The sequence below is a fragment of the Tachypleus tridentatus genome, chromosome 10 (genome assembly GCF_004210375.1).
Source record: "Tachypleus tridentatus isolate NWPU-2018 chromosome 10, ASM421037v1, whole genome shotgun sequence".
NCBI lineage: Eukaryota > Metazoa > Arthropoda > Merostomata > Xiphosura > Limulidae > Tachypleus > Tachypleus tridentatus.
In genome coordinates, this window is record NC_134834.1 from 95,265,905 (window position 1) to 95,279,982 (window position 14,078).

At 34.3% G+C, this 14,078-nt stretch overlaps 1 protein-coding gene across 4 annotated transcripts in view; it reads left to right on the forward strand.

Moving 5' to 3' along the window:
- Positions 1 to 11,848, forward strand: part of LOC143229905 (putative 3',5'-cyclic phosphodiesterase pde-5) — a 120,896-nt gene extending 109,048 nt beyond the window's left edge. For 3 of the 4 annotated variants that reach the window (XM_076462771.1, XM_076462772.1, XM_076462774.1), the window contains 5 exons: positions 1,734 to 1,855; positions 3,067 to 3,178; positions 4,496 to 4,576; positions 10,495 to 10,583; positions 11,282 to 11,848. In XM_076462771.1, coding sequence (XP_076318886.1) covers positions 1,734 to 1,855; positions 3,067 to 3,178; positions 4,496 to 4,576; positions 10,495 to 10,583; positions 11,282 to 11,390 — 513 coding nt within the window. In that variant the 3' untranslated portion in view covers positions 11,391 to 11,848. Of the gene's footprint in view, positions 1 to 1,733; positions 1,856 to 3,066; positions 3,179 to 4,495; positions 4,577 to 10,494; positions 10,588 to 11,281 lie in introns of those variants that run through there. The other variant, XM_076462773.1, reaches the window with a different exon arrangement.
- The last annotated feature ends 2,230 nt before the right edge of the window (positions 11,849 to 14,078 follow it).

Consider the following 14,078-nt stretch of genomic DNA (forward strand, 5'->3'; position numbering starts at 1 on the left):
AGATGAGATAAAAACGCTACTTGAGCTATAGTTTCAGCTCAGAAAGGATATCTTGTGCAAACCTGCATGGGAATAGGGATCCTGCTTCCTGCTTGAACTTTTCACCACATGGAAAATGTGTAAAGAATTAGTTTTTTCTTTTGCTGAAATGCTTTCACATCGGTGTGCATATCGCAGATAAGCGTGGTTTCTAATCTAAGATTGAATTCATTCAGGTTAAGTCTACAGAAAAAAGCTAATTTCCAAAGTCATTTAGTGTTTGAGGAACAGCTGAAGACGGCTTTTGTCATTTCAGAAAATTTCAGTCTCGGTTCTAAGCTCACAAAATCGCTACATAACCTTCTCACGGCTAAGTCATCTAACTGAAGTGTGGTATGATAAGTCGGGATATGCTGCTTCTATTTCCACCAGAAATTCACTGAATTGACGATGGTTGAGTACATGAGAGTGAATGAAGTTCACTGTTGAAACTGCAGGTTCCGTGACACGTGACAGATCGAGATGTTTTCCACACAGTGCCGGCTGATGACTGATGCAGTGAAGAACCATAAGCTTGGAACAACCCACACTTTCAACAGCTTTGTAAGTTTGCCTAATTAAACCTTTTCCTGCACGACGCATATTTTAACACCATCTTTCATAACGCGTTTCAGCCGTTTCCATTCCAGGTTGAACTGAGTTAGTAATTTTTTCGACTTCTTTGAAAATGTCCTCACCTGTGGCTGTTCCGTGCATACTGTGCACAGAAGCTAATTCTTCAATCACTTTAAACTTAATATTGACTCTACGAATAAACAACAGTAACTGTGAAGTGTCGGACACATCTGTTGACTCTTCACGCGCGATCGAAAAGCGTTCGAACTCTTTGACATTGTCTTTCAGCTGAGAAACAACATTGCTCCAAAGTCCTCGACTCTACGAATGCCTAACTGTATTCGCCGAAAAGCTAATAGTCTTAAATAAGTTTACATTTTCTGGGTACATTTCTTCGGCTACATTGATCGTACATAATTAGTTCACCATCGGTAAACGGTTTTCCTCGCTTGGCTAACGGCTGTGCCACTTCGAAACGTCCTCTTGCTGCAGCTTCATTCTCGACTTTCTTCCTCTAAAATACAAACTGTTGTGACGATAAGTTACGTTTTGAGGCTTTGAATTTGTCTGAACTTAGCTTTCCCTTGAACTGAGAATAGTTTGATGAGTGCTTGGGTTGGTAATGTCTACAATTGTTGTATTATGTCAGCACTGCGATAATCTCGTTGCATATTAAGCACAACATTGTGTTACGTGATTCAATAACGAAGTAGTCCACACTCCACTGTTTTTAAAAGTACGGCATTCAGAGTCAACTTTTCTCTTATTCCCTTGTCCTGACATAATAACTAGGAATAGCTATGAACTCAAACATAAAGTAAACAGCAGCATTCACTGACACATAGTGAGGTGGTACACCGGGCATGCGTGGGAAAAAACATGCTACTTCGAGGCACTGAGATTGATAAGAGAAATGACAGAGTACCAAGCAATGTGACGTTTTCCAACAAATACAAAAGTGTATCGCACCTAGATTGGCTTTTGCTCAATTACGTTTTATTTTTTGTTTTTTATAATATTAAAACATTGTAACATTACTTTAATAAACTGTCAGCAGGCCGGATAAACCGAAGTCGCGGACCGTTAGTTAGGAGACCTTTGGTTTAAACCCTTAAAACGTGTGTTTAACTGTTTTTAAGGTCCTGAGGAACATAAAGCACTGTATCCTAGCAACGGACTTAGCTTTATTCTTCCAGACCAAAGACAGACTACGGGAAATTGTGTTCAATGAAGGATTTGATTCAGAATCAAATGAACACAGGTGAGTCTTTATGTGATTTGATTCAGAATCAAATGAACACAGGTGAGTCTTTATGTGATTTGATTCAGAGTGAAATGAACACACGTGAGTCTTTATGTGATTTGATTCAGAATCAAATGAACACAGGTGAGTCTTTATGTGATTTGATTCAGAATCAAATGAACACAGGTGAGTCTTTATGTGATTTGATTCAGAATCAAATGAACACAGGTGAGTCTTTATGCGATTTGATTCAGAATCAAATGAACACAGGTGAGTCTTTATGTGATTTGATTCAGAATCAAATGAACACAGGTGAGTCTTTATGTGATTTGATTCAGAATCAAATGAACACAGGTGAGTCTTTGTGATTTAATTCAGAATTAAATGAACACAGGTTAGTCGTTATGTGATTTGATATAGAATCAAATGAACACAGGTGAGTCTTTATGTGATTTGATTCAGAATCAAATGAACACAGGTGAGTGTGAACACAGGTGAGTCTTTATGTGATTTGATTCTGAATCAAATGAACACAGGTGAGTCTATGTGATTTGCTCTTGTTTATTATCTATAAGTTTGTTTTACAGTTACATGTAATTTCTAAAACCAGGAATGCTCACCAAACACCCAGAGTTATTTATAGCTAAAGTACAGCGTAAATATTAACTACCTATTAACAGCTTTTAGATATATATTGTTCAATCTACTATGTAGCGTCTTAACATGTACACACGAACTGAATGAAGAAGTTGTTTCGATATGCTGTTGAAGTGATGACAACTTAAGGACAATTGAGTTTATTTACTTGGGAACATTTTTATTATTTTGCTGTATTTACTATATTTAACAAATGTCCACTCGCTTCGTTTCGGTGTGATAAATCTCAAAAAGATAATATTTTCCATCGAGTGACTTTTTTGGAATTTCGCACAAAGCTACTCGAGGGCTATCTGTGCTAGCCGTCCCTAATTTAGCAGTGTAAGACTAGAGGGAAGGCAGCTAGTCATCACCACCCACCGCCAACTCTTGGGCTACTCTTTTACCAACGAATAGTGGGATTGATTGTCACATTATACGCCTCCATGGCTGGGAGGGCGAGCATGTTTAGCGCGACACGGGCGCGAACCCGCGACCCTCGGATTACGTGTCGCACGCCTTACGCGCTTGGCCATGCCAGGCCGTCCATCGAGTAACAATTTCTCTACAAGTTAGTTATCTTTCCTGTCTAGGATTTTGTTGCAAGCAATAGCTATGACTGCCTGTGACCTCTGTGCCAGTACAAAGCCCTGGGAAGAACAAAGAAAGACGGTGAAGGTGATATTTGAGGAGTTTTATGAACAGGTAAGTTATGAAGTACATTATACTTAATTAGAAAATAAACTTAGCATTCCGAAAATTGTTTAACTTCGAACTGTAAGTTCAAAGGTCAAGTACAATCTACACTTTGGTCAACATGCGTTATACTAGTTTAGGAGAATTTCACGTCTTAACATTAATCCTAAACCTCTCTTTATTTAGCTTATGTTCACTAATAAATATTTTATATCTGCTATTATGCGGCAATATAACGTGAAGAACTAGTCTGTTTCAACTTGTCCGGTGTATAGGTTGACCTCATGGTGCGTACAAAGCACGTTCACACCAACAGTACGTTTATATTTGTTAGTTTCCACATTATTTGCCATATTAACCAATTTATTACAGGCACAATCACTTTCAAAACATTTGTTATAATAATTGTGTTTACTCTTTCAAGGTGTAGATTTAAGATATATTCAGATTAGCCATGCCAGTAATAGTTTAATATATATCCATACATAAATTACCAATTGTCGCTTTGTCATTTAAAGAATGTAATTACGAGCAAACAGTGAATAACTCATTCAGAATAAGTGTTTTACTTGGTTGAAAAAATGTTTGAGATGTTGTAATGGTACAGTAGGTTAAATAGACATCCGATATTAATAACAAATATACCACAAAACACACGTGAAATTAAAAGAAACTCAGCGCCACCTACTTCCATAAAATATATTTCACCGAATTTATTTTCTCATAAGGACTTAATATAATTATATGTATAAGTTCGAACCAATTTTGATAAGATTTTGTAACTTACTTTGTGAAATGAAATATATACGTTACTCGTTTCACAGATAATAACAAACACCACACGGTTTTTTATCGAATCTTTGCGTGAGTACTCGAAACTCATTTTGTATCGTAAATTAAAGACTGAAATTTAAACAAAGGATTTTTTTTACCGAATTCGAGTTACACATTATAATGTAAATGTACATCAACGTATCAAAACTTATTTTTATTTATTATTTTACTATTATTATTATTTATTTATTATTACTATTATTTTTTATTTATTTTATTATTATTACTATTATTTTTTATTTATTTTATTATTGTTATTTATTATTTTATTATTATTATTACTATTATTATTTTTTATTATTATTTTATTATTTATTATTATTAGTATTTATTGTTTATTTATTTTATTTATTTTTATTTTAAAGCAAATGTACATCAACGTATCGAAACGTATTTTTATAAATAACGAAACAGAAACGATATTCCACTGCAGTTTCACTGGTTAGCTTATTTTCGTGCAAATGGTGATAATTTTAATTTATATTTTTCTAGGGTGACGCCGAGAAGGCACGAGGTAGAGAACCGGTGCCAATGATGGACCGAACCAAAACTCATGAACAGCCTGCTTCACAGGTATAAACTGTATATTTATGAACAACTTACTTTATCTGTCTTGTATTTACTGCATATCAAGGAATCCGCTAAGTTTTTACATAAAACACTAGTTCTATTGATAAATAGATTGAATGTCAGGTATCAATAAGATGTAAACCGCTGGGAAAGTAAAGTTGAACATAAATTTAAAATTGCAACAGCTAAAAGACAAATAAATAAATAAAAACATCGTCATGACATTCCAAAAATACTATGATTGCACCTCCTTGTATTCAGAATTTGAGTGAAAATGTGTATAGAATTTTGTCATCTGTGAATACTAGATTTATCTTTAAGCCTTGTTTCTTCACGTAGAAATGATTTTAATACTTATTATAAAATTTCGTTTTCCACCTGATGATTAGTTAGCTTATATCCAGTTTTTGCTCAAAGTCTTATGCGCTTGTGTGCTTGTATTTGTAGGTGACTTATAGTTTTGTAGGTATTTATGTACAACTCATGAGCGCTTACGAACAGGTGGAGTGCCTTTGGTTTTCAACATGTTTTTAATTATTCTAAGTGTTTACTTAAATACTAAATGTAGCTAAACTTGTTAGTAATACGTCTTGATTATTTTTTAAATTGATATTTGAGATTAAAACTTTACCAATGAAATAAGTGACAAGAAATAGTAGATATTTTAAAGCAGTGTGTGGCTTTTTCATGGATTCTGTTTCACTTGTTTAAAATGTTCGTTTGATAGAGTGTTAGAAATTTAGAGGATGACCATTACTTTGTAATACGTTATGAACTTTTTACATTTCTTAGTAAAGACAGGAGTAGTCTGAAGAGATATTATAGTCTTTGTTTAGGAGATTTAGAGCTAGGTTACGTTTGAAGGAGTCTGGTATGTAACATTCAAAAATGAGTGTATAAACCAATAATATTTTTCTTATGGTAAAAAGATGTGACAAAGAGATTGTTTTTGTTTATTTGAACGTCTAAAAACTAAGTTGTTGTTTTATTCCATCTTATATGTAAAATTTATTCATAGATGTTGTGAGTTTTGGTATTCTAAAACCTTTTTAACGGAATCAATGTTGTTATAGAGTAGAATGGTATCATTAACGTACTTTCTATATAATATTGGTTTGTAATAAATATGGTAATTATAGAGCCATTGACGTTTGTAATAACATGGACCTAGAGGTGATTTCATCACCACTCCATCTGTCTCGTCATAAAGATGACCATTAGAAAAGAAGTGATTGACCTGTCAGGACCAAGTTAAGAAGCTGTAATAATTTATGTTGGTTAGAGTTAGAGTTCAGAACATTTCTGGTTGGTAACAATTGTTAATAAAGTGGGAGGTTAGTGAATAGGGAATGAATAATAAAGTTGGTCATAGCGAACTGATCTGCATTAGGAAATTTCAATATCTCTTCAACAAAGAAAAAATTGTTAACAATAAATCCGTTCTCATTTATATGCAAGATATTTATCACGTTCTTAGGGGTGGGAACCTACAGTAAATAGATTAGATGTGAGAGGTAGACCATGGTTGTGTATTTTCAATGAGACATACATAAAACTGGGGTAAAAACCTGTAGAATAAAGCCCTTCAAGTCATGTCAGAGGTCAGTTTACAATATTTGAAGTATCTTAAAATCTTTTGAAGCTTGAGGGTAAACTTAAATCAATTATTATTGAGGATTTTAAATTTTGTTTTGTTATTTAAAATGTCTCCCATTTGGGAGAGAAAATTAGGTTTGTTTAAAAGGACAACACCTGTACCTTTATCTGGCCGGTTAACAACAGTGTATCAGTTACTGGCAAGGAGGTTCAAATCCCCGTCACACTCAACATTCTCACCCTTTCAGCCGTGGGTACGTTATAATGTGACAGTTTATCCCACTATTTGTTGGTAAACGAGGATCCCAAGATTTGGCAGTGTTGATGATGACTAACTGTCTTCTCTCTAGTCTTTCACTACTAAGTGAAGGACATCTAACGCAGATAGTCTTCGTGTAGCTTTGTGCGAAATTGAAGGAAATGCAACCAAACTTTAAGTCAGAAAACTCAACCTATATAATAGAAGGTTTTATTTAAGGGGACATGCCACTATAAATGTTCTGAGCTCCTTTAGCTAAATACGTTTATTACCGATAGGCAGTGTTACAGTATTTTAAATGTGGAACCAAATCACATCCGCAAGGAAGCCTTAGAAAGGATGAGATACAACAAATTCGGATCCAATTATTATTCACAAACGCATTAGTAGACACCCCCTTGTTCGCTTGTATAAGCCTTGCTTTTTATGAACAAGCCAGCAGATGGCGCTGTTTAAGGTTAAGTATTGATGTAATTTAGAGCGAGTCCGGCTAATAATCTGCCAACAACAAACCCATATAAAGGAAACAGAATATAGAAATACAAATAAACACATTTATAAATAATTATAATAATATTAAACAATCAGATGCATCTCTATGTAGAGAATTAAAGGAAAACACTCTAATTAAAATAAAGAAAATCTTTAATAAAACTTTATATCTTCTAATACCCAACTTTTATATCCTTCTGCTTTCTAAATGCAGTAGTAAATTAAAAGGTTTAACGATATAATGTTCATGGATTGTTTTTGTTTTTTTGCATTATTATGCATTAAAAACTTGAAATAAAGAAATGTTCCTCAGAACGTTTGAGAGAATTGGTAGTGTGATTTTTGAAGGTAATACAATACATGCTCCCCACTATTGTGGCTCAGGGGGTAAATTTCAAGGCTTTATATTGCTAAAAACTGTACATAGCCCATTATGTAACTTTACGTATAACAGAAACAAAGTACAATATTATTATAGGAACTATAACATGGAAGAAAGTACGTTACGCAGTGCGAAAGTTTTCATACGAGCTTTGAGAAAAAAAGAGGTAAATCTTTTTATAATACACTAAGTTTTCAAAGCATTTTGCCCCTTTCCAGCGGTAAGTGCTCAGGCTTACTACTCTAAAGTTCCTGTTTCAATACCGATGGTTGTCAGAGCACAGACGGTCTGTCGTGTAGCTTTGCGGTTAATAACAACCAAACCAGGTCAGTGTATGATTGTGAAATATTGCCCAAAATATCCTGTCTGGTACTCTCTTGACCTGTTTTTCCATACGTTTGGTTCTTTTAGTTTCCATTTAAACCCGTACAATCTTAACGATATTTATAATTTATACGGTTTTGTTTGTTCCATCTGCCTCTATGTTCTCCTGCGTATCGTTTCGCTACTTTTTTGCAATACGTTTGAATCAGAGTGTTGCTAGAAAATAAACTTCTTGACTTGTACGTCTTATTACAGAGGAAGTAGCATAATGGACACAAGTTTGCTTGTGCCTGTGAGGGACATGTTTAGATCTTCAACACTATCGACAGTCTACACTCGTATTTGTAACCCCCAGCGTATATCACTGTATATGTTGTACTTTCATCGTTCTACTCTCTGTCACTGAGTACACTAACATTAATTGTTGCATGAAAACGTGAATACTGATTCATATGAAAAGTGTATCGTCCTGCACTTTCCTCATTCCATTGTTTGAAGTGTCATGCCCATTCTAACCTTTTGGTTGGCTTTTCTTTCCTATGTAGTGGTGTTTGAGCTCACTTGTTACACACCCATTGAGGCCACTTCCTACTTATGCAGTTACAGCTAGTTCACTGGCATTATTTTCTGGTTGTCTTATATCACGTAACAAACTTGTCTTCAGTTACTTCCGGGCTCGGCATGGCCAGGCGGGTTAAGGCATGCGACTCGTAATCTGAGGGTCGCGGGTTCGCATCCCCGTCGCGCCAAACATGCTCGCCCTTTCAGCCGTGGGGGCGTTATAATGTTACGATCAATCACACTCTTCGTTGGTAAAAGAGTAGCCCAAGAGTTGGCGATGGGTGGTGATGACTAGCCTCTAGTCTTACACTGCAAAATTATGGACGACTAGCGCAGATAGCCCTCGAGTAGCTTTGCGCGAAATTAAAAAAACAAAAAACAAACAAACTTAACCTTTCTTCTGCACCATTGCCTATTTGTTGCTGGTATTCTTCAAATATAAGGATACTTCTTTCATTAAATGTTTTGGGTGTAGATGAGAAATTACATATTAAAATATTCCAGGAAGCAATTTTATGTAAAATTTGAACAGTTGTTTAGCCAGAAAAGTGTTCCTTCATTCGTGGATTTTCTAACTTTGGTAAAAATGCGAACAGTTATTTAGCCATAAAATTGTCCCTTCTTTGATGTGTTTGCTAATTCTGGTGAAAATAGAAACGGTTGTTTAGTCAAGAAGGTGTCCTTTCTTTGGTGGATTTCCTTATTTGTTAAAAAATACGAATAGTTGTTTAACCAAGAAAGTGTCCCTTCAATCGTGGATTAGTTAATTCTGGCAAAAATACGACTAGTTATTTAGCCAGGGAAGTATCCCTTCAATCGTGTATTTGCTAATTCTATTAAAAATACGGGTAGTTGTTTAGCCAGGAAAGTGTCTCTACAATCGTGTATTTGCTCTAATTCTATTAAAAATACGGATAGTTGTTTAGCCAGGAAAGTGGTTCTACAATCGTGTATTTGCTAATTCTATTATAAATACGGATCGTTGTTTAGCCAGGAAAGTGGTTCTACAATCGTGTATTTGCTAATTCTATTAAAAATACGGATAGTTGTTTAGCCAGGAAAGTGTCTCTTCAATCGTGGATTAGTTAATTCTGGTAAAATCAAACAGTTATTTAGCCAGGAAAGTGTCCCTACAAGCGTGTATTTGCTAATTCTATTAAAAATACGGATAGTTGTTTAGCCAGGAAAGTTTCCCTTCATTCGTAGACTTGTGAAACGTTAGTATGTGCAACGCATCAAACAAGTAAGAAAACAAAACTACCGGAAGTATCCCGCTATTCGTTGGTAAAAGAGTAGTCCAAGAGTTGGCGGAGGGTGGTGATGACTAGCTGCCTTCCCTCTAGTCTTACACTACTAAATTATGGACGGCTAGTGCAGATAGCCCTCAAGTAGCTTTGTGCAAAATTCAAAACAAACAAAAACAAACTAGCGTAAGTACGAATTCGAATATTTATTGTTTAATTTTCTGTTTACTCTGCAACAGCAGAATTAGTTTGAATATAGTTTTAATAAAATATTTTATACGACATTAACATTATCAGGTTTCAGCATGGCTCATTGTTTTCGTACTTTGAACTAATAATTAGTTGTTATTAGTTCGAGATTGACCTGCATTTCGCTCCTGTGTTTTTGACACAGTATTTCACTGTACCAAGCTGTATATATCTGGTTGGCATGGTCTGGTGGTTAAGGTTCTAGACTCACAATTTGAGGGTCGTGGTTAAATCTCCATTATCGAACATTTCACTCCTGTGTTCTTGACATAGACACTTTTCCTCAGTTGTTTCACTGTACCAAGCTGTATATATCTGGTTGGCATGGTCTGGTGGTTAAGGTTCTAGACTCACAATCTGAGGGTCGTGGTTATATATCGAACATGGTCCTTCCTTTCAACCACTCTCAATATTCTTTGGTAAAAACATTTGCTGTAAGAGGTGTCTTTCTTCTAGTCTTTCACTAGTAATTTAGAGACGACTAACGCATATAGCTCTCGTGTAGCTTTGCGCAAAATTCCAACCAAACCAAACCAATTGTTGGTTTACTAGCTGGGGATTAGTCTGCTGAGAGGTCTGGGTCAACCTTCTCATCCGTTTGCGCCATTGGAACCGGAGTTCGAAAGCACTGGCCGTATGTGTTTAGCTAACTGACTTCTGTCTTGATTCAGTTGAAATTTATTATACTATTCAGTTTTTCTCATAATGTATGTGATATAACATCCATAGCAGCATTTATGAAATGATAAAACATAGTTCTATTATTTAAAAAAATGTTAATTCATTAGCGTCTGTTTCCACATTTTTGTCTCAGGTTGGTTTCCTGACAGCTATATGCAAACCTTGTTATGAAATCCTAGCTGCAATCATCCCAGAAAGTAGACCAATGCTGGACGGCTGTTTGTAAGTTTACTGTTTCTTCCTTGTAACTATTATAAAATATTACAATTCTTGTTTTTCAAGCATTAAAACTTTGTCAATGTCAAACCGAGATAAACAGATAGAAAAGCGTTTCAAAATAACCGCAGTAAATGAAGCACTTTATTATTCTCTATTCAGAATTAAACGTATGAACTGTAAGCTCTATTTTGTTTTAAGTTTCATTACAGTGTAATTCAAGGCCGTGTATTTATTTCAAATTCAATTACACTCACACTTCACAATTCTCTGAAACACGTGGATAAAGTAGTTTTATTTTAAAGAAATACTTTGTTTATGAATAGTGTAATTTCTCTAAGGAAACGTGAAAAATTATGGACTTACAATTTAATATTCATAGAATCGATTTACCGCAGTGTCCAGACAGTAGTTTATCTGTTGTGACGTTCTGTGCTGGACATTACAGTTGAAACATAAATGATATTTGTTTTCAATTATTTCATTAAACAACTGAAGTTCCCCGCTGGTACATCTGTAAGTCTATGGATTTACAACGCAAAAATCGAGGTTTCGATTCCCCCTGGTTGATACAACAGATAGCTCTATATGGCTTTGCTATAAAAAAAACATAATTAAACAGTTGAAACAATCTGTAAAAGTGTAATATATATATTCATATATAACGGTGCAATAGATTATCATGGTTTGTTTCCTTTAAACAGAAACAACTTGGCTCAGTGGCAAGCTTTGATGGATCAGACAAAACCCGAGTATGTTCAGGACATGGAAGGAAATATAAAGAAGCCAACCGAAAATGTTACTGGAAAATAATGGAAATTGTAAAGAAGCAAGATGTGGGAATTTAAATTACTTTATCCAAATTAAATTACTTTATCCAAAAGACGTTTGAATGAACTCACAAATAGAACTAAGGTAAATCAAACAGATATTTTTTGGTAATCTGGGATACCACTGTATATTGTCCAAAGCGTGCTAAAGCCACGTGTGCAATGTCGTTTTATAGTATTACAAACGTTTATCAGGATTATGAAATTATTAGAACTGGTAGTTTATATATATATATAGTTATATAGATAAAGTTATTCTATGAAACTTTGTTTTTCAGTTTCTGCTCATGTCATAAAACGTTTCGACTATTGAGGCCAAACCCTCATATTGAAATATATATATATGTGTGTGTGTGTGTGTGTGTATATTATGCTTATTCGTGTATATAATATATTTAATGTTCTTCTAAAGAACAGAACAAATTAAAAGGATTTCCTGTGGCATTTCTTTGTCCTTCTAATTTTACAATGCTGTTTTTTATATAATTCCCTGTATATATGCTCAACTCTAAGATTGGATACATTTAGTTTTATGCAAAATTATTTGCAAATACTTTATATAGTTTCATATACAAATTTATTTGCGTGTAATAAAACATTTCTTTGTATGAAAACTTTAAATAAAGATGTCAAAGTTCATTACAAATCAGACATCTCTAATGTCAGGGCATGCTATTGAGGGTGAAGAAGCAGGATTAGACACGTCAGTATTGTTTCAAGAATATTGACAGCATTACGAATTAGAAGTGTTGATTGACTGTTTTTGTTTCTTAGTTTACCATACATAATTCATACTCACTCGAGTAATTTCATTTTCACTTCTTCAGGTGTTATTTTCTGTGAAAATCCGTTCAAAACACTTATGTTAATGTAATAATTAATATAAATATTAAAGATAATTGTTAAGGTTTTCTCAACTTCAGATAGTTAATAAATATTAACTTTATAAAGGTAATAATTACTACACACTTCATCATTTGACTTTGGCGCCTGACTCGTAATCTGAGGGTCACGGGTTCGAATCCCTGTCACACCAAATATGCTCGCCCTATCAGCCGTAGGGGCGTTATAATTGTACGGTCAATCCCACTATTCGTTGGCAAAGAGTACCCCCAAGAGTTGGCGGTGGGTGGTGATGACCTGCTGCCTTTCCTCTAGTCTGCAAAATTAGGGAAGGCTAGCGCAGAGAGCCCTCGTATAGCTTTGAGCGAAAATTCAAAACAAACCAAGCCATACTGTTGAAAATGGTTTTAATCTTACTGTTGTTGACAGAGCTGTTAAGAAACTAAAAAAAAACGGGAATACAAATATTAAGTAAAAACCATTTGCTAAAAAAGTAAAAATAATGTAAAGTAATATCAGTTACACCCGGCTAATTCTGTCCAATAATGAAAAAATTAAAGAAACAAATAAATATGTTTTTTTTCTGGTATACAAACGTATACCCAGAGTTAGCCAAATTTTTAATACAGTTAAATATAAGTTTGATTTAATAATATGTATAAAATATCATATAAATGTAATATGGCTTACAAAAGATAAACTAGAAGAAACTTAGCATTCAGAATTAATGAACACAAAATAATGTTTCACTTTAATAGAACAAACATATCATTGAAAGCAAACTGTTATTTTAACACATCCTGGAAATGTATTTAGTACGAATATAAATGAATCTATTGAGATAATTGAATATTTAAAAACAAAAGTGAATTTAAAAAATAAAATAATGATGATGGACCTGGTGAAACAGTTGTCGGTAGATGGCGTTCAATTATTTTGGGCTATAATTCTATAAATAAAGGTAAAGGGCCCGACATGGCCAGGGGGTTAAGACATTCGACTCGCAATTTGATGGTTGCGGATTCAAATGCCTATCACACCAAACATCTTCGCTCTTTCAGCCGTGGGACGTTATAACATGACGGACACTCACACTGTTCGTTGGTAAAAAGAGTAGCCCGAAAGTTGGCGGTGGGTGGTGATGACTAGTTAGTTGCCTTCCCTCTAGTCTTACACTGCTAAGTTAGGGACGGGTGGCATAGATAGCCCACGTATAGGTTTGCGCGAAATTCAAAAACAGATAACGTACTGATATACGTCGAAACATGTATAGTGTATGAGACTGTGTTTAGTCTCATCGGGGACTTTTTGGTGATTTTAATTTTGCGTAGTGAGTTATTGGTATTTTACTGTAGTTTTGAAACTAGAAACTGTTTTGTATTTTAGTACTGTGTATAAAATAATCGTTGTTTTAAAATAACCGTGAGTTATTTTTTAATAGATAGTTTTCTGTTACATTGCAAAATCAAATATTTTATTACTACATTGTGAACACATTAATGTCACTGTAACCCATTAGTGCTCTAAGTTATATTTTTAAGCTGTGTTAGATAATTCATCCAGATTAATGCAAAATGTTATTAAGTTAAAACTACTAAGGCCGTTCGTTAAATTAAACTCTAATTTTCATGCACAAAACCAATACATACACTTTGTAATGGATATAATATTTTAAAAACAAGCTTATATATTTCGTTGTTGCATGAGGTTCGCGAATATAAGAAAAACAAATCGTGTGTTTTAGAAACATTTCCAAATTGTAATAATACATTTTCATAAAATAGCGGTTATATAAGTTTCACAAATCTACTTCGATGCATTTTGTACT